Source organism: Scedosporium apiospermum, assembly GCF_000732125.1.
Source record: "Scedosporium apiospermum strain IHEM 14462 chromosome Unknown SEQ_SAPIO_0176, whole genome shotgun sequence".
Classification (NCBI taxonomy): Eukaryota; Fungi; Ascomycota; class Sordariomycetes; order Microascales; family Microascaceae; genus Scedosporium; species Scedosporium apiospermum.
The window spans coordinates 89,091-115,416 of record NW_015971877.1 but is presented as its reverse complement, the minus strand read 5'-3'; the positions used below and the strand labels follow the sequence as shown (position 1 = coordinate 115,416).

Below are 26,326 nucleotides of genomic sequence, written 5' to 3'. Positions count from 1 at the left end.
AATTACGACTTCGGGTCGGGTTCAAATGGCCGGGTGGCTTTGCCCGTGAGACCTTGTTTCCTTCACACGAATGGTCGGCGGGTGAGACACGGTAGGCCAGATCGGAAGGTCGCGAACGCACATGGCAAGCCGAACCAAACAAACAAACGACGACGATGAGCCTCGGGTTCAAGCATCTGCTGCGATCCCTCTGCTCTTAAGGTTAGACCAGACGGTCTCCCTTCATTGCTGCTGTGTCCTGACCCTGGGCGTGTGGAAGGGGGAACGGGGTTTTCCGCCTGTGTTGACAATGCCCGACTCCTGAGCCTTCCTACTTCTAAATTTGGCTCAAATCACGCTACGAGATACGCTAAAAACACGTCGCACTGGAGCGTACGAAATACGCTTACCCACCTGGAGTAAAGGTGGTGGTCTCACGACGATGACCCCCGGTGCACCGCCTCATCAGCCTCAGAACTGGTTGCCAAATGCGGCTCCCTCTCAAAGACATATTATTGTCGTCTTCTCCGAGCTCCTTTCGCAGGGGTTGGTTGGTCCTTGTCATTTCGCGCTTTGGGATCAGATATTCCGCAAAAGTCGATTTCCGAAGTCACCAAGGCCGAAGTGGCTTTCGTTCCTTTTGTTCTCATGTTGTTCGAGTGTGCAAGAAATGGGTCGAGTCTTGAACAAAGCTGTTGTGATCCTGATTGAAATGAGTGTTCTTGACTTTCGCGAGAGTTTGATTGACGGCCCCTTTGATAAGGGGAGATGCGCGCATGACGAGGGACGTCAAAGAGGCAAAGACAGAGCAAGCCTGATGGGCGGCTGAAGTTTCTGATAACAGGCAGAACGGAAACGAAATGCTTTGTCTGTAAGAATTATTGCCAACCTGCAGCAGCATGTGCCCAGCCCAAGCCAAGCCACATCCAATTAGAGAAACGTCTGCGGAGGAATATGCAAAGCCCATTGGGAGTCGGGTCTCTAGTCGCCTTCTAGGCTGCTCTGCATGTGAGATGGATTGAGAGTGCGTTGCGACGAGACCTCGCCGATGAGAGGTGAGGGGCAATATACAGCTTATCCTCCATTTGAGTCGCTTTGTGGTGAGGCTGATCTTGTCTAGTCAACTAAGAGGCTGTATAGCATACCGGATTCGCGTTGGGTGTTGATGCTCGTCTTGGGGAGGTGAGTGAGTGACGGGAAGAGGAACAAAGGTCGGCCGAAAGGGCGCCCGTCCTAAAATCTATCCTTCCCGTATGAAGTAGATGGGCGTGGCTCGAGTTGACTCTAGCCACGTCGTAGCCATTCCTGACTACATTTGATTCCAGTTGGAGATTTGAATGGCTTTGTTTTGGTCTTCGAAACCTCAGTTAGGATTGGGATCGCAGACCTTTGAATACTCTTCCCCTCTCTTTCGCTGCTTCGTCTGCACGAAGCACTTCATACAAATGCCTTGATTATGGCTGACGCCATGGAAAGTCTCGAAACGGCGGCGTCAGGGGTAGCGTCCGCCTCAGCATGGAATCCTGGAAGATGGGGAAGTGACTTGGGATTTAGCGCGAACGAGGCAGAGGAATTAATTTTGCACTGTACGTCGCATGTTTGTTTCTTTATGAAGACAGTATCTGTTCTAGGCAATACGGGGTACATGTCAAGTGTGGTTTGTACCTCGAATCGTGGATTGGAAAATCTTCCTTGGGCATTTGTACCTTTGTACTCTCTGCCGCTTCTTCCAGTGTTCCAGCATTGCCTGTCAAAGGATCGAAGAAAAAGATGGGGGACAAAAGGACAGCCTCCAGATGAATCGCAGTGCTTTACACTCAGGGAAGCTTAGTTTTGTCTCCGCTTTGCGATGTGTTGGAATGCGGAAGAGCCACACCTTTTTGCAACACTCACTGGCGGAGGTCTTGGAGGTAAGTCATCTGGTAGATTTGATGGCGGATTTGATGGTGGTTGATGGTAGTGTGCTTGGTAGGACTTAGGGACCCCTGGTCTGTCCCTTTTTGGTTTGTACGAAGTACCTCGTGCTTAACTGTGCTCGAAATGCACGTTTTTACCAGTTCCCTGCTCAGCCACGAATCCAGCGTCAATCGTAATACGGATCACTGCAATTCCTATGTGGGTTTGGGCTGGAGAGCCAGGAAAAAAAAAATTCCCAGCATCCGTCCAGCCATCAGCCATCAGCCCTCAGTCCGGTCTGGGATTCCCCTTTGGCCCTCAAGCTCTGCCCAGCCCATCCAAGATCCGTCCCCCTACTCTGTGTTTGGAGTAGTTTTCAAAGAATTTCTTCAGCTCCCTCCCCTTGGCCTTGACCCTCCTTTAAAGCCACAGCATCTCTTTCTTGCTTCCAAGAAAGCCAGGAACAAAGATCGGAGAAGCCCATCTAGTTTGTTCCCTCTTTTTTGTTCTTTTGTTTCTTTCCTTTTTTTTCTTCTTCTTAACACAGCGCTTGTCTACAGCTCCCCCTGCTTACGAGTTCCCAGCCAAACAGTGGAGCAGGAACAATTTAATGTACTGTAGCCGTTGCGTCCGTTCGGAAAGCCTTGCCTCAGCTTGACCCAGCGTCTTGACGAAACCCCTTCCCCTATTTTTTTTTTCTTTCCCAATCTTTATCCTATCCATCCCGACAACCCACTACATCAAACCGTTGGTGTTGAATACCATCGACCTCGAAGCTCGACAAATCCCTCGCTTGTCGTGCCATCCCGAAATTCTCTGAAGCGTCGCTCCGATACACTCTCGAACCGAGTCTGTTTCTCGAGGCTCAAGGTTCCCCTTCACCTGAAATATGGCGTACCAGGGTGGTGGTCGCGGCCAGGAGTATGGCCAACCTCTACAGGACCTTCCTCCGGGTCAAAGTGTGAGTTGTCAATCACTAGTAAACTCTACTCTGTAACCGTCAAACCTTGGGGGTGGCAATTCAGGGTCAGAATCAACAAGAGAGTTTCAACTAACGCGCAGGGCCACGCCAATTGACAGTACCACATCCCACCTCAGGGAGACGGCCATGACGAAGAAGTCGAGCGTTCCCTACTCAGAGATCCGCACCCACAACAGGGCTACGATAACGCGTACCTCGGTGCCAACAACCCCCCTCTGCGACCGGTTTCTGCTTACAGCTTAACCGAAACCTATGCACCGGGTGCGCATAGCCAGACCCCTACGCCGGGGTTTGGCGAAACATACGGAGGAGGCCAGGGCTATTCCACCGGCTACGATGCCACTGGTGGATATGGCTATGGCGACAGGCCGGTCTCCCATGTGGATGCCAACGACAGTTGGGTTCGAAGACAGCAGCCGAACATGGCCCCTGGCGGTGGTTTGAAGCGATATGCCACCCGTAAGGTCAAGCTCGTGCAGGGCTCCGTCCTGAGCATCGACTACCCAGTGCCTAGTGCCATCCGAAATGCCGTTCAACCCAAGTATCGAGATAGCGAGGGTGGCTCGGATGAATTCATTAAGATGAGGTATACCGCTGCTACGTGCGATCCAGACGACTTCACCCTCAAGAACGGTTACGATCTCCGGCCGAGGATGTATAACCGTCACACTGAGCTTCTCATCGCCATTACCTACTACAACGAAGACAAGTTGCTCCTGTCCCGAACTCTTCACGGTGTCATGCAAAACATAAGAGATATCGTGAACCTGAAGAAGTCGGTGTTCTGGAACAAGGGTGGTCCTGCTTGGCAGAAAATTGTTGTCTGCTTGGTCTTCGATGGTATCGAAAAGACGGACAAGAACGTCCTGGACGTCTTGGCCACCATTGGTATTTACCAGGACGGTGTCGTCAAGAAGGACGTCGACAGCAAGGAGACGGTGGCGCATATTTTTGAGTACACGACGCAACTGTCCGTGACGCCTAGCCAGCAGCTTATCCGGCCTATGGACGACAGCCCCCAAACTCTTCCTCCTGTCCAGTTCATCTTCTGTCTGAAGCAGAAGAACAGCAAGAAGATTAACTCCCATCGATGGCTCTTCAACGCGTTCGGCCGCATCCTCAACCCCGAGGTGTGCATTCTGCTGGACGCCGGTACTAAACCCAGTCCCAAGTCACTCCTTGCACTTTGGGAGGGTTTCTACAACGACAAGGACTTGGGAGGTGCTTGCGGTGAAATTCACGCCATGTTGGGTAAGGGCGGAAAGAAGCTGATCAACCCCCTCGTCTCTGTCCAAAACTTCGAGTACAAGATCTCCAACATTCTTGATAAGCCCCTCGAGAGCGCTTTCGGTTATGTTAGTGTGTTGCCCGGTGCTTTCTCTGCATACCGATACAGAGCTATCATGGGACGTCCCTTGGACCAATACTTTCATGGTGACCACACATTGTCAAAGCGCCTCGGGAAGAAGGGTATTGATGGTATGAACATCTTCAAGAAGAACATGTTCTTGGCCGAGGACCGTATTCTCTGCTTCGAGTTGGTCGCGAAGGCTGGACAGAAGTGGCATCTAAGCTACATCAAGGCTGCCAAGGGTGAGACTGATGTGCCTGAAGGCGCTGCCGAATTCATCTCGCAGCGTCGTCGTTGGCTCAACGGCTCGTTCGCCGCCTCCCTTTACTCGCTGATGCACTTCGGACGAATGTACAAGTCGAGCCACAACATCATCCGCATGTTCTTCCTCCACGTTCAACTCATCTACAACGTTCTCAACGTCATCTTCACCTGGTTCAGTTTGGCATCGTACTACCTCACGACAACGGTTATCATGGATCTCGTCGGTACCCCCGTCCCTGGTGGCAGCGAGAGCGCCGAGCACCACGCCTGGCCCTTCGGAGATTCAGCTACGCCACTCATCAACGCTATCCTGAAATACCTTTACCTCGCCTTTGTCATTCTACAGTTCATCCTGGCTCTTGGTAACCGACCCAAGGGTTCCAAGTACCAATACATCTTGTCCTTTATCGTCTTCGCCATCATTCAAGGTTACATTCTTGTGTTGTCTGGTTACCTCGTCGCCCGCGCGTTTAGCGGCGGCATCGGAGACCAGATCAGCCTGGCGAGCGGAGAGGATTTTGTCAAGAGTTTCTTCGGCGAGTCCGCTGCCGGTGTCATCATCGTCGCTCTCGTTACCATCTACGGTCTTTACTTCCTGGCTTCGTTCCTCTACCTCGACCCGTGGCACATGTTCCACTCGTTCCCCTCTTATCTTCTGCTCATGTCGACGTACGTGAACGTTCTCATGGTGTACGCCTTCAACAACTGGCATGACGTCTCGTGGGGTACCAAGGGCTCGGACAAGGCCGAGGCGCTCCCGTCTGCCCACGTGAGCAAGGGCGAGAAGAACGAGGCAGTTGTCGAGGAGATTGACAAACCCCAGGAGGATATCGATATTCAGTTCGAGCAGACTGTCAAGAGAGCTCTCGAGCCGTTCTCGGCAGCCGAGGAGATCGAGGCCAAGGATGTCGAGGATTCGTACAAGTCTTTCAGAACCGGTCTGGTTGTGTGCTGGCTCTTCTCCAACGCTCTCCTGATCGTCATCATCACGAGCGACAACTTCAACTCGTTTGGCATCGGCGTAAGTGATTACATCGTTCGTATAAAACAAGATCTGCCTCGCATCCGCGCTAACAAATTTACTCTTGACAGGATACTGCCTCCTCCCGTACCGCTGGTTTCTTCAAGTTCCTTCTTTATGCCACTGCGGTCCTCTCGCTCGTCCGCTTCTTCGGTTTCCTCTGGTTCCTTGGCAAGACTGGTCTCATGTGCTGCTTCGCGAGACGATAAAGTCGGCCAACCATTCCGCGCCAAGCCAAGTTTTGTTTCGAACCCCGGGGAAGGACGGCACTTTACCGTTCGGCTCTGGGCATGTCCTTTATTCTATGTTCTATTTAGAAAGTGTATGCGGAGGTCGAGTTGGACTATGAGAACGGTTTTATACCTAAAAGATTTTGGAAAGTGATGATTTATCTGGAGGAACAAGGATACCTAAACACCTATTTCATTTCATCTTTTGTCGTCTCATCTGGTGTCTTTTTTTATTTTATTTTATTTTCTGGGAATAATTCGATGACTGTTTCTCCGAGCTGGATGTTGCAGGCTGATGATACACCACCTGCATGGATGTATTCGGGGCAAGGGTGCCAGCTGCAACCAGACCTGAGAGGTATGTAGAGAGATGTAAAGAGGGCTTGATACTGCATGATCACAGCGGCGTAGCCGAATGAATTTCTTGTACTTTAGTTGCGTGCATTTCACATGTTGAATCTGTTTGCGTTGGACCTCAAGTCTGTCAAACTCGCGGTGTTGTAGTGAGTCGAGTCTTTGGGCTCTGGAGAGGCAAAGCAGCCCCGCATTGGCAGATGTCAATGTCAAAGGCACCAAGACCGCCAAATTTATTACCCCACCATAAACTTTGTCAACACAATCTTGAACCAGAAAGAGAAAAAAAAAAGTTCTCAACGCAAGCGAGTCAACGAAACGAGATCAACAAAATCACACGCGTCAAGCAGCAAGAGGGAATATCCGTATTGTCCATCCACCTCAGAAACCCTCTATCTCCGAGAGGTCACTACGAACTCGAGCTATTTTTTGAACCCGCGACTCTTCCCCCCCTCCCTCTTCCCCCGCCGCCCTCTGCCAACCATGGAGACCCTCGAAGAGATGCAAGCGCGGCACCGCAAGGAGAAGAAAGATCTCCAAGGCCGAATAACGAACAAGAAGAAGAACGCGACGAAGAAGACAAGAAAGGGCGTCAATGACGAATGCGCCGAGCTCGAGCGACAACTTGCCTCGAAGCACACTGCCGAGCTAGCTTCCCTCGTGGGCGATGGTGACAATGAGTCCGAGCCGAACGAGGATGATAATGTTAATAGGACAGAGGAGGGACACGGAGAAGAAGTTCTGGTAGAAAAGATTAAACAAGTAAGGTTTGAGAATGTGCCGCCGGCCAGGGAGCCGCAACCCGCGCAGGAAACGCAGGGTCCCAAGAAGCGGAACCGGCAGAGGGAGAGGTTAGCCAGGCGGGCGGCCGAACAACTTGCGGCAGCCGAGGCAGCGGAGTCTGAGGCGGCGAACATGGTTGATCACAGGGGTATCGAGCGGGCAGCCATGGAGGGAACGTTCAAGGCGAATTCACTTTCGGAGAAGGAGATTCGCCCGGACGGCCACTGCCTGTTCAGTGCCATAGCGGATCAGCTAGAGCAGCGCGGCGTGCCTCTACTTGCTGAGAAACAGGCGGAAGAGGGAAAGGCGCCCGGGTACAAGGTCGTTAGGGCGGTGGCGGCCGGGTGGATCGAGGACCACGCCGATGACTTTGCGCCGTTCTTGGAGGAGGATCTGGAGGGATATGTGCGGAAGATGAGGGATACGGCGGAGTGGGGTGGGCAGGTGGAGTTGTTGGCGTTGGCGAATGCGTATAATGTGCAGATCAACGTGGTGCAGAATGGGCCGACGGAGAAGATTAGGCCGTCCGAGGGTCGGGATGGCGAGAAGGAGCCGGTGGAGATTTGGCTTGCGTATTACAGGCACGGGTATGGGCTTGGAGAGCACTACAACTCGTTGAGGAAGGCTCCCTGAGCTGGCAGGGTTTTTCTTTCTTTTCTTTGTTCAATGCACCTACATACAACTCAGCGCTAATTGGGGCGCATACGAGCATTGGTCTTCCCCTATATACAGACATAAAGGCGACCCACGGTCAATGAGCCCAAACCGACACCCGATCAGTAATAGTCCCATCCTCCGCAACCCCGATAACGTGCGTCCTCTTCGGAGTATACAGATCCAACCTCTTCAGCCCGTCCTCGCGCCTCTCGATCTTCTCGGGCTCTTTTACGTTTCCGTCCTCGTCGATGGAGATTTCCTCGCCGGGGCGCGACAGCAGGGCGAGGTACATGTCGGAGTTGACGCCCCAGGGGGGACCCTGGAGGGAAAGGGGTTTGCCGTTGGGGAACTGGAGGATGACGAGGCGGCCTTCGGGGCCGAGGAGCTGGGCTTGGCGGGCAGCCCATTTGGGTCTGAGAGACATGGGGAGGGCACAGGAGAACTAGAATGGGGGGTTGTAGGTTAGCCTGGGTGAACATACATGGGATGTAGCAATTTATCACGGAGGGGGCGCGGGATATGGCATTTTCAGGTATATAGGCAACATTGTTTATAGCAAGGAAAACAAACCCAAACACATTTCTAGAGAACAGAGCATAAAAAGGGAACTGGAAAAACAAGAAGGAGAAGCTTACGGTAAAATCAAAGATGAGATCAAAGTTCTCAACGCCCGCCTCCTTCAGGAAGTCATCCGCAAAAAAGTCACCCAGCGCCCAAGTGATCTTACCCCTCTCCTGCACACCCTCCTGCAGCTTATACGCGCCCGAGTCCTTAACAGCCTCAGCATTCTCCCTCGCCTCCTTCAAGGCCGTCTCCGCCAGATCCAAACCGACGACGTCGTACCCCCAAGAGGCGAGTAGAAGTACATCGTGGCCTTTACCGCAGCCCGGGACCAGAGCCGTCTTCCGCTTGTTACCGGAGGCGGCAGTAGGGGCGGCGGGGCCGAGAAGGGAGGTGCGCTCGGCAAGGAGGTCGTGCAGCGGCATGCTGGGGCCGGCGCGGTCCCAGGGGGTGACGCTTTGGGTCCAGAGACGCTCCCACATTGGGCCGTGGGATTCGGCGGGGACGTCCCGGAATGTGGAGGCGATGACTTCGGCTGGGTTCATGGTGGGTGTGACTGTGGGCGATGTTGGTGGCTTTTGGGGCGATTGTGGTGGTTCAGCAGTTGCAGGGGCGATGGTGCAATAGCTTGACTTTCTCGCTGCGGTGGTGAGGAATTTGGTGGTGGTGGTGGTGGTGGTGGTGGTGGTGGCAGCAGTGGTTGAGCCGGGTCGTAGTGGGGGGAGGCTCATGGCGGTTCTTGATGAGGGGTACAAGTGCGGGAGGTGCGGACGGGGTGTGGAGGCGGGGGACGGGCGGGACTGGCGGAGGGACTGGGCGGCTGTTCTGGTGCGAGACCGGGAGGAGTTTACGAGGGTTTGGTAAGTGATGATGGTCTTCATGGTGAGTATTGAGTTTACGAGAAAGTATGAATTTGGTTTTGATTTAATCTGGCTTTGTCCCCTTCTCTCCCGGCATGGGCGGAAGCGAGAGAAGTTTGGTCTTGCTACGATGATCGCCGACCATCTTGATGATGGAGCTGAAGCTCCGCTCCTTTGGAAGCTTGGAGCTTGGGGCAGGTTAACCTCGGTAGGCGATGGGCGCGATGGGCGCGATGGGCGCGACGGGGCGAAAGCTTGTTGCTCACGTAATGCAACTGGAGGCTTCAATTGTGTTCAACCGAGTGAGGAGAAGGCGGCTGAAAGAAAGTATGTCTGGATGATAGCCGGATCGCCCCGAGGCGAGGACGAGTCAGAGAGATAGAGTTTGCTCGTCACTTTTTTTTTGCGGAGTTTGGCTTCCCAATTTGCTTTGAGGGGTCCAACTCATCAGGGTCTTTTTTGATCGGTGCTCATCATCAAATGTTGTCCAAGACACAGAAGAGCGACTGCCGATATCACCGCTACCCTCTCCAGCCGAGTCGGCGATTAGAAGACGTCACTTTACTAGAAGCGGATCGCCCAAGCATCCAAACGAGGGAAAGGGAGAAAAGCTATCCGTGATCCTGCTAGCCCGAACCCGGTCCTGGTCGGCTTCTGGCGCTTTCACATGTTCGGGCTTCACTGGCCTTGGTTTGTGTTTGAACGAGAGAGAGACGGCATCTTGAACTTGAGGTGGTTCCCGACTTGTTCACTAAGTCGAATCCATGGCCCACCATGGCCCACCATGGCCCATTGCGCATTGCCCACTGCTTGCCTGCTTTGGCTTGAGGAACTAACGATCACGTCAGGGAATCAGGGAACCAAGATGACCGACTGCCGGCCTGAAGTCTTGACTCGAAAAAGTCCATTGCCGAGTAGAGGAAAGAAAGCGAGGCAACTCTCACCAAAAGTGATAGTTACGTGGCATAGACCTTCAAGGCTGCTTCCAACTCATGGTAGCAGTCGTGGTGGGGAGAGCAAGATGGTAGTGTTGTGTAGAGATGGTGCGGGCAGATTTCTCCATTAAAGATGTCAAGGGTTCTTAAGCGAGCGGAGACATCCTCTTTCGATGCTACTCTAATCTAATCCAAGGGACCTATATACGAAGTACATAGGTCTAAATTCCGGACAAGAATTGGGTTTTCTATCATAGTCATAAAGTGCAGATGTAAAAAATCTTCAAAGGAAAGCCGCATCGTGGATGTCTTTTCAGTTCCCTTGGCCCGCACGACTCTTTTTTTGATCATCTGACAGGCCGCAAGAGGCTCTGGATATTTATATGGATTTCTCTACGACTAGTGTCATGTTGGCCGTCATGGTGGATAATGGAGGCCGGAAGAATTAGATCGGTCCATCCTGGAAGAGGAATGGAAATGTGGCAGAGGAGGTATTGAGACATCTCTGATCCAGTCCATCTATACCAGATGACCTTGCTGGCAGTTACGGACCGAGGTCCGGCACTGGTGTTGGACTGGTCTAAGCGGGCTAGCGCTTTACGAGCAAGGCTGATTGCTGGCCTAGCGGAGGAGAGTCTCCAATTTCCTTCTAATATTTGCCCCGTGGTTTTAGAGTTGCCCCTGCGTGAGATGATCGTACGGACGGGCAAGTTGATGGCGAGCAATACTTGTGCCGCTTCGTTGACAGCTTTTTCGAGTATCAACCTCATATCCTTCCCCCCCACCATCATCCCCCCATCAAACAAACCCGCATTTACATGTACACATACGGTGACCACTCGGAAGGGAGTACGATGCATTATCGCATCACCACGTCCGATGATGGAGGCTCGGAGTCCCAGCCTTGAAAGATGACTGCTCGTCTCCATCTCCACTCCGACCCTCACGCCATAGAGGCCCCCTTACTTCTTCCTTCGTAGTGGTTGACCTTCAATTTTTTTTTTTTTTTTTTCTTTTCGGTTCCGGTCCTCTCCGGCCGGCGACCCTTGCCACATACGAGGTACGACTCGGACGAGCGACGTGGTAGCACGGAGGATTTCGGTCGTACAGGGCGCCCTGGTGAGTTTTTCTTGGCCCTATGGAACCCAATCTGGCGACCCCCATCTAGCACTGCATAATCTTGCGCTTCCCTATCTCGGCCTTACTGTCACTTCACCACTTCACCCCTTATCTCGATCCTCATTGGGGGCAAAATCGATCGATCTTGTTTGGCGAGTGTTTCGCGGAATATACGCTATAGGCTATGGGATCGATGAACCGGTTGCCCGGGATGGAATCTTGCCAGATGAAAATGGGAGGAGTGCATACGAAAGTACGTGGAAAGCCATAGTTCGTTGTACATGTGGTTGGCATGCCATACTTTGTTGCACATGTAGTTGGCGTAAAGATGGCGACGATCTTTGGATACCGCCCAGCTGGCTTGGAGAATGATCTCCTCCCCGTATTATTGTCCTCGGCAATGATGTCTTCGGAGGCTCTTCCGGCTCTCTGACCTCTCAAGTCTCGGCACGCGCTGGCTCACTTCGGTCAAGCACTGGGCCAGCCTGTAATCGCAATCTCAATCGCGCAATATCGCGATCCTGTTAGTGCGGCCGGGTATGTCTGCCGCCTTCCATATCCGTGGTTGGGTTTTCTGTCGCCGCCCTTGTAAATATAAATATATGTACGTGTATGCAGTGGTGGAAATTCCCCGAGGCAAAGGCAATTCTACAGACGGGTATAGTATTTTTCCCCCCTTTTGTCCGTCCTTGATCACTTCGGGCTGGCGAATCCGGACCGGTGATCCCATGAGCACACATTTCTGGAAGCATGATCGAACCCTCGTCTGGCCATGTTTTTCTGGAACCTCGACGGCAGGGCTCTTGCGGGGAGAAAAAAGCCGTAGAAGGGAGAAGACCGGGCACTTTTTAGACGAACTTATCGCCAGATTTACCTTTGCTGGTCAAGGGAGTGAAGAAAATCCGAGGGCGGGCGAATGGCGACATCCTCCTGGAACCAGGCAGGCGAGACAATCTCTGCAATTTCTAGCCCAAAGTCTGCCCCCGGGTTATCCGTTTAGCCTCTTTGCCAGGCTGAGATGCAACAGATGCAACATGAAGTGGACATGACCCTAAAATACATCCAAGGATTCGTAAAGATTCGCAAAGACTCGGGAGTTCTTCCGCGTCCTCACTCTCACTCTTACTCATGCTCGTGTTCCAAAATGTGTCCTCTTTTTATCTCGCCAGGCCAACGCTTCAATTCCGTGTCCTTCCGTCCCCTTCCGGCCCAGGCAGCCTCGTTTGGCATGGGATGGATGAGATGGATGGGTGCCAAATGTATTAATTATCCAAGTACACGGATATGGACCAATTGATGCTCCAGTCTTCAAGTCGCCTCAAGATTTTGATCCTGGATCTTCCGTTTTCCATTTTGCATTTTCCATGGACCATTTCCAACCACGTTGATGCGGGTTCCGATGCGACATTGATATATTGGCGAATGCAGATCGATGCAATGTAGTGTAGCGTAGATGTCTCCTTGCGCGAAGAAATTGAATCCGTGTCTACGAAGTACAGAGTAATGATGTTCTATTCGTGGATATCGAGGTCTCCTACTTCTCAGACTCGGGTATATATCATTGCATCTGGGATGTGTTGTGTCTGCCCTCTCGTCTGCCTTACTTGATGCTTTTTTCTTCCTGCCCTCTCTGTCCACAGATCCTGTCCACAGGATCCTCGTCAGGTCCTCGTCTTTCTTGCTCTTCGTCGCCTCACATCTCCGCATCTATTGGTTCTCTCACTTTTCGCCATCCGGTTATCTTCTCGAAGTAGTGTACTTCGTACAGCCGCAAATAAATCTCCAACACGTGGGTCCAAGGACAGACAAGACAGACAGGGAAGTGAAGCCGAGCCTCAAAGATCCCCAACCCCGAGTCTCCGATAGCCGACGCCAGCTCCGCAAAAAGAGAGAAAACTAGCGTGGCTGCTCCAATTTCTTAGACTCTCCCTTTTTCAGAAGAGAAGCGGAGAGTGAGTGGGGACAGCGTCATCGCTACGAGCTACCGAAACTCACCCACACTCGGGAGTCGACACCAGCACCAGACCAAGACGGAGATAACTTTGGAACTTTGAGTGAGCCAAGGTCCAAAGTCCCAGGGTCTAAAAGTCCAAAAGCGGAGGAAAGGCCCAGAACCAGAACCGCGCTATCTCGTGCTACACCAGAGTTCCTCGTATCCTGTGCCTGTTATAAACTTATAAATACTTTTGGTTCCCCGAAAACCCTCTGCCGCCCCGGATTCCGATCGGTACTTTCCTTTCACATCTATACCTTCTTTCCCTTCCCCCTCTCCACCTACAAAGTAAGATCTAAGATCCGGCATTCCTTCTCGCCGGCGACCATACAACCCATCCTGGCGACACACACACACTCTTGAGACAAAGAAAGCCCTTGAAGCTCACGATCAGATCGGCAGTGTGACCGTCACACCTGACCAGGCCCCCGATACTCCTCGGCTCTCTGCATCCGCACTGGCGCCCTCTTTCATTACTTGGACACCCTCAATTGAACCTCGAACGCCTCGAACGCCTCGAACGCCTCGAACGCGACCCCCACCTTCCGCTTCGAGCGTCATTTGTCTTCGCCCTGCCTTGCACTCGTTTTTGGCTTCTTTCCTGGCAGTAGCATTCCTCCGAGTCGCCCTGCTTTAAGTGACATGGTGTCTTGCCCTTGATCTACTACAGTAGTCGCAAGTAGTGTAGAAACCGTCATTCTTCCCTCTCCCCGAAATTACGAAGAAGAGAGGGAATTTGAAATTAATACGGACTTGGATCTTTTCCGCTAATATCGACCGCTTCCTCTCCAACCAACATCCCTCGCAACACTCAGCATCGACAAATAAAACAACATGCCCACGATGAACGCCCCGATATCTTCTCCCGTCCAGCGCTCCGCCGCCTGCTCCTCCGCCGCTGCCATCTCCCCTCTCAGCCTCGCCTCCTCTTCGAGCCAGTCCTTCGCCTCCGCTCCCGCATCAGCTCTCCCGGCCCGCCCCCAAGGCCAAAACTCGGCCGATCCCTTCCTGAGGGACTTCACGCTCCTTGCTGAGGCGGCGAAGAGGGCCCAGGTTGCCGTTATGGTGAGGGACTTTGAGAACTGCGGCCTTTCGTAGGCGACGCGTTCAGGCGGAGTTCGGCTCGAGGTCGTTGCTGGGATATTTGACGACTTTTGAGTCTCTTTCTTCTTCTTTTTTTTTTTTTTTTTTTTTTTTTTTTTTTTTTTTTTTTTTTTTTTTTTTATTATTCTCCCTCCCGCTCGAGACAAAAATCCGCCCGAGCGAAATGTCTGGCTTCTGGGCTTTATAAAGGAATCTCGGCCGATAAATGCAAACGATGCATGCCTACGCACCTCCGACCGGTCCGTACCCTCGCCAACTCACCGGTTCGACTGAGATGGACAGACCTTACCAGTTGGTCCTTTTATTTATTTGCCTCTCAACGATGCCGGCTTTGGTACCGCCGCCTAAACTCGGGCACTTCAGTCTTCACGGCGAGCAAAGCCATAGACCGGCACCGCTAGACAATATTGTACGATGCCACGATGGGCCTCACCTTCACATCATTCCTCCCCCCTCCTTCCTTTTATTATCGTTTCGGCTCCTATTTCGGCGAGTGGCCATCATTGCGGAGGAAACCCCGCTGGTGTTTGTTTTTGGTGATGATGCTTTTCTGGTATTTTTTTTCTCCTTTTTTTTTTTTTTTTAACCATATATGACATGGGTTAAACGGCACGACGGTACATGGCGTATATGGGACACGCAAACACACCAATACTTGTTCTTTATTCACATTCATGGATTTGAATGCTTGTATTATACATATATCCCCTCGATAGGGTTCACGGCTTTGGTGGGACGCGGCTTGGGAAGATTAGGATATGAACGCTGACAAGTCTATTAATATATATATGCCCCGATACCAAACGAGTGTCACAAAAGAATGCGAGCCACGAGTGATTTGGGCGCTCCCTGGAGGTGCACGGGTGTTTGTGATTCACGAGACCGAGCTGTGATTGGGACTTGGGATATATTGATCTTCATTCTGGCCGTAATCTCACTGGCTAACGTCGCTGGCACAAGGCCCATTCTCTTGCCGCAGCAGATAACCTTTGCAAAGAAGTTGCATTATTCCCTCGACACACCCCTCTCGGCGCAATACTTCTCCACCTCCTTCCGCAGCGTCTCCCTCTGCCGGCCCACAAGGTCCATGATGTCGCGGCATTCTTCGCCGAGGTCTCCCTTATCGCTAACCTCATCGTAGACCTTTGCCATCTCATCGAGCACAGCCTGGAGCTGGTTCGGCAACCACGTCACAATGGGGCTGCCGCCGGTAGCAGTGGGATGCGAAGTCCGCTTAATGATGTACTCCCTCGCGAAGCACCAATGCCTCCACCTAAAGTCCCTCACCTCGGAAAGAATCTGCAACCAAAGCCGCCTCGACTCGAGGACGTCCTCGTCGGCATCATTGGAGTCCTTGGCGAGGGCGAAAGCCTTAGTATCGACCTCCAAAGCGCGGTCCTTGACGAACTGCAAGAAAGCGCGGTGGTTGCTGGGCCTGTACTCCCTAAAATCCTTGAGGATCTCGGTGAGGGGGGTGTCGGGCATGGTGACGCAGAGCAGGTTGTCCATGAGGGGGATCATGGAGTCGTTGGCGCCGCTCTCGCCGCGGAACGACATGGGCTTGTTGTCGTTGACGCCCTCGTAGACCACGCCGTTGGGGAACATGGACTGCGACGTGATGCCGAAGATGAAGGTGCGGAAGCTGGTGTACGACGTAGGCTTGGACTTGCCCCACATGGTCTCCATGGTCTTGTTGACCTTGCGCATGGTCTCCAAGACGGTGCGGAGGCCCGCGTTGAAGTCCTGTCGGCGGGTGGCCGGGGAAGAAGTGGATGCTGTGTCCAGGGCGTCGAGGGCGGCTAGGGTGCCGGAGACGAGGGGCCCTGAGTTCTTGACCATGTCGATGTGCACGAGGACGAAGCCCGCTTCGGAGGAGTTGTGGTCCAGACCTTCCTCGAAGGCGCGGATGAGGCGGAGATTGGAGTACTCGAGGCCAGCGGAGGGGTCTACGAGGCGGTAGTTGAAGAGGGCATAGGAGCCGGCGTACTCCATCCAGGGCTTGAAGCCGGCGCTGGATTTAGGGGGGAATATAATTAGCATTTGGGAATCTAAAGCGATGTATCTCTAGTGGGTTGTTTGGTTCACTTACATCTCGGCGCACTTGGCAATCGGCCGCGCGACTTGGGCAGGGAGTGTCTGCCGCGCGAGCCCGTACGGCTCACCCTTGACGAACCTCTCGTGGCAAGGCTCGAGGAGATAGGCCGAAGCGAGGAAGGAGTAATCACGGTACAAAGCATTGACGACGGGCAAGTTATTCTTGTACTTGTCAACGTGGTCCGTTAGGTCCTGCAACTCCTTCTCCACGACGTCCCCGAGCTTGGACTCGGCCAGCAGACCGGGAGTGCCGTCGAGCTTCTTGACTGGCATGCGGTCGAGGATCGACTCGACCTGGGCAAACTCGTCCGGAAGATGGACGATGGGATCCATGCGGGGGAGGAAGCCCCGGGTCTTGGAGACCATGAAGGCTGGGAGCGTCATGTCATCCGGACGGGTGTCGTCCAGGACGAGGATGGGTTGGTGCTGGGTAGCCACAGAAGCCATGTTGAAGCGTTGTGTTGGTGTACCTTGAAAGGGGTTGTGATGAAGGGGGGAAAATGGGCAGTTTGGTCAGGGTATGTGCAGAATTGCTCGATCGCCAGGGTATTCAGAAAGAAGATTCAGAAGGTGCTCTGGAGTCTGGGTTTTTTGGGGAATGAGGACTTGAAGCTCCCATGGTGCTGCGCGCGCCGCCTAATGTACCCAGTGGCCGGAATGATTTCCGGCCACGATGAGGGGCAAAGAGCCATTCATCTCGGTGGCTTTTGCTTCACAGCGCCCACATTGTTCGATGGCCCGAGGGCATCCGGCCCAATTTCTCTTTGTCATGAAACGGATTTCCTTTTCGCTCTGCGAGGGATGTCACGCGCATGGATAAGCTCGAAAACCCTAAAATGCGAGGCGGGTGAGAGGAGCGACCCCCTCCGCAACCGCGGCTGGAGATGATGTTCGGTACGATAAAGTCGAAGATGATGGTGACGAGAGCGAAAAATGAGAAGTTTCGGTCAAAAGAGGCCTTGTAAATGTAACTGGGGATATGGCAAAATATAAAGGCTTCTCTCTCTTCCTGTCCCACGGAGCAGTGGTGCCATAACTCTCCCGGCTCGTAAGGTCCGGCACCTCAGGTCAGGGTTCCGTCATGGGAACGGATAACATGACGGCAGGGGCGGGGAATCTCGGATCTAGGGAAAGGGAGGGGGTTGCAAGCCAAGGCGTAATGCGTTGGTTTAACTCCTCACTTGACCCATTCCAAGCGCATTTCTATGGTTATCTGGAGTTGGTCAGGGAGTTAGTGTTCATTCTAAACCGATGCTTGCCGGCCCCTCCTCGGCAGCAAAGGTGGGGCGTGGCCGGAATCGTTCCGGCCACGGTGCCGGACCGGCGCCGAGATAAGGACTGACTTGGTTCTCCCCATGAGGAATGCAAGCGGCCCAATACGAGAAAGGAAGGCCGTTCGGCGTAGGATTTGAGCTTTGGCCTTTGGCTAAACACATGTGGCAGTTGGAGATTGGGTCAGCATGCTCAATCTCTGCAAGTTGATTTGCCGCTCTGTGATTGAAACGGATGCGCCGAGTTTGCTACACGTAGCCGTACTACCCACCCCGGGGTTTTCTCGATTTATTGCATCTGAGAAGGACTGAATGGCAGAGAATCCTGTGTCTCCGGGTGCTTGTTAGTGCCCATTACGCCCTCGGATGTGCTTGCCATTTTCTGCCAAGCTCTGCTGGTATCATGTCAATTCCCTCGTGCTGCCGTGTCTCAATTGCTCAACTCTCCATCTCCCTCAGATTTATCTCATAATAACTCAAACCCGCCAAGTCTTGGAGTTCTCACTCAAGTCCAGGTAGTATTTTTGGCAAGCACATTAATAGTGCCAGATTTATGTTCACAAATGTACCCTCATCGCCAACCGTTTCTTCCAATGAGTTGATGGCCCAGAATAGATATTGAAAGAAGTAAAACGTGCGGTATCCTATCCTACCAGATTTATACATGACTTGATCCCTCAGAGCTATCATCGATGGATCAACTACACTACCCCTTTATTGACCCCACTGAACGGCAACATTCCCCTGAAGGCACCGGGATTCGTCCAACGAATAGTATCTTGCCTATAGTAAGCCTACCCCTTTGGGCTCTCGCTCTCTGTAAGAAGGCATCACAGCATCATGGCAACACAAGTGAGGGTAGAGAGATTCTTTCAAGCCCTAATGAAACAATGACGACTTGCTCGACAGGACTAGATCCGCGATGAGATCTTGGGTCATTTCAACGATTCAAACAGACGAAAAGGCGATGCCACCTACAACAGGATGGTACCCATAAGGGGAAGAATCGAGACGCTAAAATTGCAGCTCAAGGAGATATCGCGCTTCCCCAGCCAATACTATGGCAAAGGCAAAAACATTGATCCAAACTCCGGTTGGAAAGTAGCTCTGGAGACGTTCTGCCCACACGCCCATTCCAGACTCAGGACATACCGCGAGATTTGCTTTTAATTCCCCTCTAACTCTAATCTGTTGATTATCATACAAAATGGCCAAATCATGAACGTGAAGAGCTATTCAGGAAGGTTTTGGGAGTGTGTTCTCAATTCTCGGAACTAATCCATTTCCTCCACTCTATCGGATATATCTTTCCGGCGTCCCCCTCCTCGTCTGGTGGTAGCCAATGTCGTGTTGGTTCTCAAGCTCCCCAACTGAGAACGTCCAACCGTCCGAAGCGGTGTTCGGCATGGCTTCTGTTATAAATAAAGGGCAGGATGTATGCGTGCGCAGGCTCGCGATATATTAGATATTAATACCGTCATTGATATAGCTTCTTCTGCTCTCACACCCCCCTCTCGCACAGTCATTTTGAAATCAACAGCATTCATTTACTCTTAGCTCTCAAAATCTCTCAGATTATTCCAAAATTCTCGTTGCCAATGCTGGGTAAGATTGCTCTCGAAGAGTGCTGGACCATTCCAGAGGAGCTTTCCAACAATGACCCAGGAAAGTTCGTCGCGCCTGGTACGGGCTCCCGTCTCACCAATGAACTGCTCGACATCCACGACATGCGCCTCAAGCAGATGGACGAGAACGGTGTCGACTTCATGATCCTCTCCTTCGTGGCCCCCGGCTGCCAAGGGATTCCCGACAAGGCCAAGGCCGAAGCGCAGGCGAGGCTGGTAAATGACCGCCTAGAGGCTGAAGTGATGAAGGCGCCGACGAGGTTCGCCGCCTTTGCTGCCCTCAGTATGCATGATCCAGCCCAAGCGGCTGAGGAGCTTCGACGGTGCATGACTGAGAAGAAGGGCTTCGTGGGTGCGATTCTCAATGACTATCAGAGCTGCGGCGATGATGGAAACGGCATGCTCTACTTTGACCAGCCTGAGTACGACGTGTTTTGGAAGACGGCGGCCAAGCTTGGGGCTGCCGTTTACATGCACCCGCGACCTTCTAACAAGTTAATCCATAAGCTCATGTGGGAGGGCCGGCCGTGGCTTGACTTTTCTGCTCTGGGGTATGCGGATCGTCTGAATATGCATATCCTCGGTATTGTGACGAACGGAGTGCTTGACCGTTTCCCTGAGCTGAAAATCCTATTTGGCCATATGGGCGAGCATATGTAAGTTTACCTCTCCATGCCTAGGTCCCAACGCATTCGCCTTTCTCTTCCTCTACCATTATCCCAGAGCAGTATTAACTTGTGGTGTATCCGCCAAGTCCTTATGACCTTTACCGGATTGACCACAAACTTGACCGCGGGCGTTTCCCCAACATGCCCATGCGAAAAGACAAGCTGGTTCGCGACTACTTTGGCGAGCAGCTCTTCATCACCACATCGGGTCACTTTTCGACGTCGGCACTGTTGTTTGCCATTGGCGAGGTTGGCGCCAGCTCCATCATGTTCTCCATTGACTACCCCTTTGAGAGCATCCGGAATGCTTGCGGTACGTTAGACTTACTCGCAATTTCCCACCATTGTTTATGGCCATAAGTCTTTGGTCACTAACAGCGGTTGTTTTCGTAGCTTGGTGGGATGAGCATGTGTGGCCAAACGTCAACCAGCACGACTACGCTAATATCGGTCGCAACAATGTCCTCAAAGTCCTCCCGAGACTGACACAGGAACCGCATAACCTAAAGCCCATGACACCGCGCGAGTGCCAGGTGGGAGGGTTGCCGCAGGGAGAAGTATGTTTCGGCCTTTACAATAAGTCGTGGAACAAGAGGGAGATCAAGACCATACCTTCATAGAGTTACTCTCTGGTTCTATTACCTGGCTTGAATTTGATACACGACTCTCTACCAACAAGCTCCCTTTCTTTTACTCCCCCAGGATGGAGTTTGGAGAAAACATAGGTGTATGGGCCTGGGAAGGATGGATCTATGAAGCCGGCGAGCACGGGATGTGCAAGCGGCTTGCTGGATATTCCTAGACACGGCCTTCCCTGTGGCAGTCAATGAAGACGAAACTATCTAGTTGTCACTTGTAGTTACAAAGAATCTAAATATGAAATCATTCCGCAGGTATGTTTTCAAGGAGAGTTACGATTCATGTATCATACTTCTTTTCCGCGACTTGTAACTCGATAGGGTTCATAGATTATCAAGATAAATGCAAGAGAGCATCCCAAACCGGGACCATGGCCTCCGCAGGAGGTCGTCCAGGTGTTGTTGTCCATCACCAAACTGGTTCCACCACTGCAGCAACAATGCAAAAGAAAACGAAAACGAAACCAAAAAAAAAAAAGGGGGGATACCAGATACGCACGAACCGTATGGTAAAATCGCCGATACCAAATTCAAAGTCAAGAGAGCACTAGCAATCACCTAGAATAGGCGCCACGTTCGTTATGGTAGTCATATGCATATGGTCGAGCTGGATTCGGAGGAACTTGACCCTGAGACACGAGAGGTTGTACTGATGGTGTACTGGAGTGCCGTTCGTCGATCGGCACGCTTGATCCGGGTCCAAGATATGCCGTAGTCTCCTCTCCGAGTGCTTTCTGCGGAATAGGCGTGAGCCCATGTTCTTCGCCAGAGCAGCTTTCGTATTTGGGCTTCCACTTGTCCGAATCACCGAATCTATCTGCGGTGAGGCCAGCTGCACCAGGATTCTTCATGCCGGCCTCCAATTGCCGCTGGTAGGAGATATTTCGTAGTCGCTCAGACTCGGCCGGGGTGAGGCGAAGCTATTGAGATATTCGCATGAGTCAGTAAGTCCACACAAGTCGCAACACATGAAAAGAAACTAATGGCTCGGAAGTTTGGCTTTGCTACTCACGTAAATCTCTACTCCTATGGCGTGTAAGGCGATGGACAGCCAGAGAGAAGCGCCAAACATGGTTCCAAATGCGACGGCCAGCTCAATGGGACTCCCGTTGACGTCGGCTTTGACCCTCGTGAGGGCATGGGTGTCGTTTCCTGCCATGTAGCCTGTGCACTCTGGGTACACGACGGCGGTCCAGTTGCCGAGATTTCCAAAGGCTTCTTCGACCTGGCCACACTCTCTAAGTTGATAGAAAGGCCCCATGCTCGAAATTATGGCAGATGCGGCGAAGGCAATGATCCTGACTGTGATGATGCTGCCCGCCTATGCATAGATAGATTGATTAGTTTAGATCAGCATCGTCAGAAACTTACACCCGAATAGAAGGGAGGGTGGCACTAACATAGACCCATGCCCGCAACATCCAAGCGCGATGCTGCTCTAACTGAAGCCGCTTGATATTAATGTACCCCATCACAAGGGACACAAGAAATATGATGGAGAGGAACCCAACTCCCGTTTGGATGTCCATACCGCCACCAAAGGCGTGCCTCGTAGCCATGATGGCACCAGCGGTCCCTGCTAGAGCCAGAAGGATGACGATGTAGCCGTTGATGCGATGGATAATGAGGGCCTTGTGCCGAATTACCGGGACGAATTGGAAGCAGACCAGCAAACTCGCGGGCAGGATGCAAACCAGATGCATAATGATACCGATCTTCTCATAGCCCACGTTGTAGTAGTAACACTCGCCGGCTAAGGCGTGATCCATGCCATTTGGCGGACCGCAGAACCTGCCGTGGAAATCGACGTATTGGAAACGAGCTAGGGTGAAGCCCAGAAGGGCTCCGCCGAAAATGAAGAAGAGGATGAAGTTGTAACCTTTGGAGAAGCCGATAGGGTTATAGATGAAGCGCATGACACGGACGAAGCCGTTTGCGGGGGGCCGGTTTGAGACGGCCATTTGAACGTACGTATCAGTATCAACTAGGCAGCTGGTTTGGAATATAACTTTGAAGTTATTATCAGGTAAAAGCGGGATCAATATCAACTATGCAGCGAGGAGAGAGGAGAGCATGCTACGAAGCACTTAGGGAGGCCTCGCATGAGAGCATCTTGGAGCAAGAATCAAAGGAGGTTTTATATTATTTTCATTGCCTAATCATTCGTCTGTCTTCCTTGTTCGGCTGCCAATCCTCGAGGGATAGCTGGCTCCGGCCATCCATACATGGTGATGATGTGTGTGCAGCGTTAAACAGAGATGGATGTTCAGTAATTTAGACGCGCTTCAAATGCCGTATAATTCGCTTTTGTAGACGAATCTCCTTGGCAAGACAAGGTAAGCGACACGTACAATGAGAGTTCGGAGTGGATACGACGGACGCGAGGAAACTTCTCTCAAAGTCGTAGGGCTGCGGCCCATAAGACGGATCGAGATCAGTCCGGTGATATCTAAATACAGATTCGGGTTTGAGTGTGATTGGATGTCTGCGGTCAGCAAAGCATGCAGTGCTCCAGTACAGAGTGCAGAGTGATGTGAAACGTCCCGGACGACCAATTAGGCGGCCCGCCGATGACATTTGCAAACCTTAATGAGGTCGAGACGCCATTTATACGATGCGGGCGATGTCGATCAGCGGTCTTGTCCTGCCACAGCACTAGAAGGCAATAGGTTTCCCCCCTCACGGGGAGACAGCGAAGCAGCCAAGCGATCCGGGACCAACACTCCCCTCGCCAAATCGAGCTTATTTCCGAAGCGCGCTTTACCGGCAGACAACCTCCGTATTCGTCGTATAAAAGCAGTTCTAATCGAGGAGGATATGGGTATCCTACGGTTGACAGCTCGTCATACATCAAATGGTAGCAGATGAGAGAAACGAGATTGGAGCCCATTTCCCTGCGGCAAAGGGATCGATGCTTCCTCCAGCTATCTCGCTATCTCGACGTGGGTTCAAATATTGTCCATATAAAAAGGCGGACGGCTTACATGGAAGAAGCACTTGAAAAGGCGACGGACTGAGACGAGGAGCATCAACCACCTCCTTCTTCCCAAGCGATCAAATCGAACAATCGCCCATCTACCTCCTATTGAAAGAAACCGTTTTATTTTATTTTATTTCTTTAACCCTTAAAAAAAAATGCCCCGAACACTCGCCAAATCGACGCCAGCATTGGAGATCATTCTCGACAGGCAGGATAACATCTACCAGGCCGGCGAGACCATCACCGGCCGAGTCATGAGAACCGCACCAATCGTCTCGTCCCAAGCGCATCTTACAATCCAACTAAACGGCCGCACTAAGTCCAAACTAACCGTCAGCAGGGGCCAAGCCGGAGCCAGCATCTACCGCGGCCGCTTCGGCCTATTCAACCCCGTCGCAAACGAGCAGCAACTCCATGACGGGCCGGTGCACATCGCCGCCGATGGAAGGCAGGAGTGGCCTTTCTCTCTGACGATTCCGTCGGGCCCCGATCCCGCGACCGTGGCGAAGGATAACGACCAGAAGTTTAGCTATCTCCCGCTGGCTCAGCAGGAGGTTGTGAACCATTCGTTGCCGCCTGTGTTTTACATGTCTGGGTGGTTCCTGACGACAACCTACGAGTGTTTTGTCGAGTACTTCCTCGAAGCGAAGCTCCATGCCAGCTCCAGAGGAAGCGGACATCAAGTGGACCAGGCCGTGTTGCCCTTTTCCGTCCTCCCGGCAGAGACGCCCGGTTTGATTTCCGAATTCAGCCTCGCCCGCCGCAATTTCCTCTGTCGCATCAACACCTATCGTCTCACCCGCGGATCTGAATTAGGATCGGGATCAGGGTCCGCGACGCTGTCTCTTCAGGAGAGAACCCGCGAGTTCTTCGGCTCGTCTAAAGTCCCGCAATTCGCCTTCTCGCTCCAGGTTGAGCATCCTACTACTCTCCAAGTAGGGAATCCCAACCCCATCCCCTTCCGCCTCCTGGTCCTGCCCGACCACGACCAGACAACCGAGTTGGTCCAGCATGCTCTGCCCACCGTCACCTTAACGTCGATGACCTTTGAGATCGAGGCGTCGACAAACATGGTATGCCGCGGCCAATTGATCGCACACACGGCCAATCAAAACCGGACGTTCGGATTCGACCTGTCGTCCCTCATCAACCAGCGCCAAGAGCCCATCGTCGTGCCCTCCGGCGAAAAGTCCCAACCTCTCGACGTCGGGAAGCTTCTGCAGCTGTGTCTCACTTCAATTAAACCGCTTGGGATCTCGCGCGGCAAGAAGAAGCTGTATCCCAGTTTCACCACGTACAACATCAAGCATGCCCACAAGCTGAAGTGGAAGTTGAGGTTGACGGCGGCGGGGGAGTCGACGGAGGTTTCGGAGGAGGTGGATTTGGTGTTGCTTCCGTGGCCGGGGAATGGGCTGCCGTGTTATGAGGATTATGAAACGAAGGAGTCCGCACCTGCATACGAGTTGGAATAATTATATTTCGTGGGCAATGGCCTGAATGATTCCTAGCTTGGGAAGGAGCATCAGTTGAAAAATATGATTCCGCCATAATCTCGTGCCTTCTAACTAGTAGGCTTCCTCTTCCTCTGTTTTTCTCTCCCTGCGGCAGATAAACAGCTTTTGGCGGCTTATCGAGTTGACCGCGTGTAATCCTCAGGTCTCCCGAGACATCAACAGCACTTAGACGAGGCAACCACCTTACTATTCACCCTAGAGGATGTCATCGATTTGATAGTTCTATGTTTGTTCATTAGGTAATTATACAACCAAGCAGTTAATCCCCATATCTCGTAAAGTATGCACCCAATTCCGAGAACGCCTCACCCGCTCATCAAGCCTCCATAGAGCCTGCAACGTGTCGATAGCAGTATAGACAAAACCCCAACAGATAGCCACGGTCAACCGCCTCAGTCGATCTATAACCCAGTTTTGCTTTTCCACCGTCCAGGCCGTGGTGCCGATGATGAAAGTCGGCCAGATGGTCGCCTTAAAGTTGGGATCTGGATCAGGAATCTGCGATAGCGTGTTGTAGAGTCTATCGATAAGCGCGTCGTACGCTCCGTCGCCAACCCATCTCAACAGGGACGGGAAAGACTGCATGACATATAGGCACGTAGCCATCTGGTGCGCCGAGGCGGCCATATACCGGCTCGCTATGGTATCGGGTTTGTCCAGTCTGCATGCCCAGGCGGCCAGGTCAACGTTTTGCGCCCTCTCTAGTAATGCCATGCCCGTCGAACTGAGGATGTCGTCATCGTCCGAGTAGTAATCTTCGGTGTCGTTGGTGCTTGAAATTTGTGATGTGAGGAAAAGAATATGGAGTAGTTCGGGTGGACAACAGGAGTATGTGTTTGCCGCCTTCTCTAAAATGGAAAGGATGTTGCTAGATTGAAGGTATCTTCGTAGGTCATGTCGAGATGGGTTTATCGTTAAGCTGAAAATGGAGTAACTAAGTTTGTTGTCAGCTAAGAACTTACTGTTTTTCTGAGAGAAAAAAAAATAGCAAGACGACTCCCTCTCACTTACACAATGCAGTCAGACATGATATAGTCTCTCAAGGGTTCATCAACCGGCGTAAGGGTTTGTACCAAGCTCATGATCCTCGCCGCACCCTCAAGGTGAGGTTTCCAACAACGCGTTCCCGACTCGAGCAGTTCGACGTTGACGAGAAATACGGCGGCTGCGAGGAGGATATCCCCGCCGATGGTGTTGATGTTGTGGAGCGCCGAAGGCATCAGCTGCAATGTCTTCTGCTTCGCCATGAGAGCGTCCATGATGATGTCCTTCGGCGCTTCGCGTCTTTCGAAGGAGGTAGGGGAAAGCCAAGATCTTGCACGGTTACACATATGCGCTGCCGAGGCTGCGACGATTACATGCTGCAACAAGGGGTGTGCAGCTGTTAGCGGGAGGAGAGTTCGGAAAGGGTTATGGCCGGAGATATCGTGACCAATGAGGTCTAGGC

The 26,326-nt window shown here is 52.3% G+C and overlaps 6 protein-coding genes and 3 pseudogenes across 6 annotated transcripts; 5 read left to right on the top strand and 4 right to left on the bottom strand.

The window, feature by feature from the left end:
• Positions 1-2,764: 2,764 nt before the first annotated feature.
• Positions 2,765-5,702, top strand: SAPIO_CDS10594 (Chitin synthase 1; the record flags this gene model as incomplete). Its single annotated transcript, XM_016784159.1, has 3 exons — positions 2,765-2,836; positions 2,956-5,493; positions 5,565-5,702. 3 exons carry the CDS (start codon positions 2,765-2,767, stop codon positions 5,700-5,702), a joined length of 2,748 nt encoding a protein of 915 aa, XP_016638399.1.
• An 858-nt stretch (positions 5,703-6,560) lies between these two features.
• SAPIO_CDS10593 lies at positions 6,561-7,493 on the top strand (annotated as a pseudogene; the record flags this gene model as incomplete).
• Positions 7,494-7,611: 118 nt separating this feature from the next.
• SAPIO_CDS10592 (uncharacterized protein) lies at positions 7,612-8,959 on the bottom strand (the record flags this gene model as incomplete). The annotated part of the gene is made up of 2 exons (XM_016784158.1): positions 7,612-7,959; positions 8,153-8,959. 2 exons carry the CDS (start codon positions 8,957-8,959, stop codon positions 7,612-7,614), a joined length of 1,155 nt encoding a protein of 384 aa, XP_016638398.1.
• Positions 8,960-13,828: 4,869 nt separating this feature from the next.
• SAPIO_CDS10591 lies at positions 13,829-14,083 on the top strand (annotated as a pseudogene; the record flags this gene model as incomplete).
• A 1,011-nt stretch (positions 14,084-15,094) lies between these two features.
• On the bottom strand, positions 15,095-16,630 carry SAPIO_CDS10590 (Indoleamine 2,3-dioxygenase family protein; the record flags this gene model as incomplete). The annotated part of the gene is made up of 2 exons (XM_016784157.1): positions 15,095-16,100; positions 16,179-16,630. The coding sequence occupies 2 exons, from the start codon at positions 16,628-16,630 to the stop codon at positions 15,095-15,097; spliced, it is 1,458 nt and encodes a 485-aa protein (XP_016638397.1).
• A 2,422-nt stretch (positions 16,631-19,052) lies between these two features.
• SAPIO_CDS10589 (Uncharacterized protein) lies at positions 19,053-20,367 on the top strand (the record flags this gene model as incomplete). The annotated part of the gene is made up of 3 exons (XM_016784156.1): positions 19,053-19,735; positions 19,834-20,060; positions 20,141-20,367. The coding sequence occupies 3 exons, from the start codon at positions 19,053-19,055 to the stop codon at positions 20,365-20,367; spliced, it is 1,137 nt and encodes a 378-aa protein (XP_016638396.1).
• Positions 20,368-20,939: 572 nt separating this feature from the next.
• Positions 20,940-22,346, bottom strand: SAPIO_CDS10588 (uncharacterized protein; the record flags this gene model as incomplete). The annotated part of the gene is made up of 3 exons (XM_016784155.1): positions 20,940-21,305; positions 21,398-21,706; positions 21,786-22,346. The coding sequence occupies 3 exons, from the start codon at positions 22,344-22,346 to the stop codon at positions 20,940-20,942; spliced, it is 1,236 nt and encodes a 411-aa protein (XP_016638395.1).
• Positions 22,347-23,520: 1,174 nt separating this feature from the next.
• On the top strand, positions 23,521-24,837 carry SAPIO_CDS10587 (annotated as a pseudogene; the record flags this gene model as incomplete).
• A 237-nt stretch (positions 24,838-25,074) lies between these two features.
• On the bottom strand, positions 25,075-26,138 carry SAPIO_CDS10586 (uncharacterized protein; the record flags this gene model as incomplete). The annotated part of the gene is made up of 3 exons (XM_016784154.1): positions 25,075-25,101; positions 25,189-25,651; positions 25,891-26,138. 3 exons carry the CDS (start codon positions 26,136-26,138, stop codon positions 25,075-25,077), a joined length of 738 nt encoding a protein of 245 aa, XP_016638394.1.
• Between the last annotated feature and the right edge of the window lie 188 nt (positions 26,139-26,326).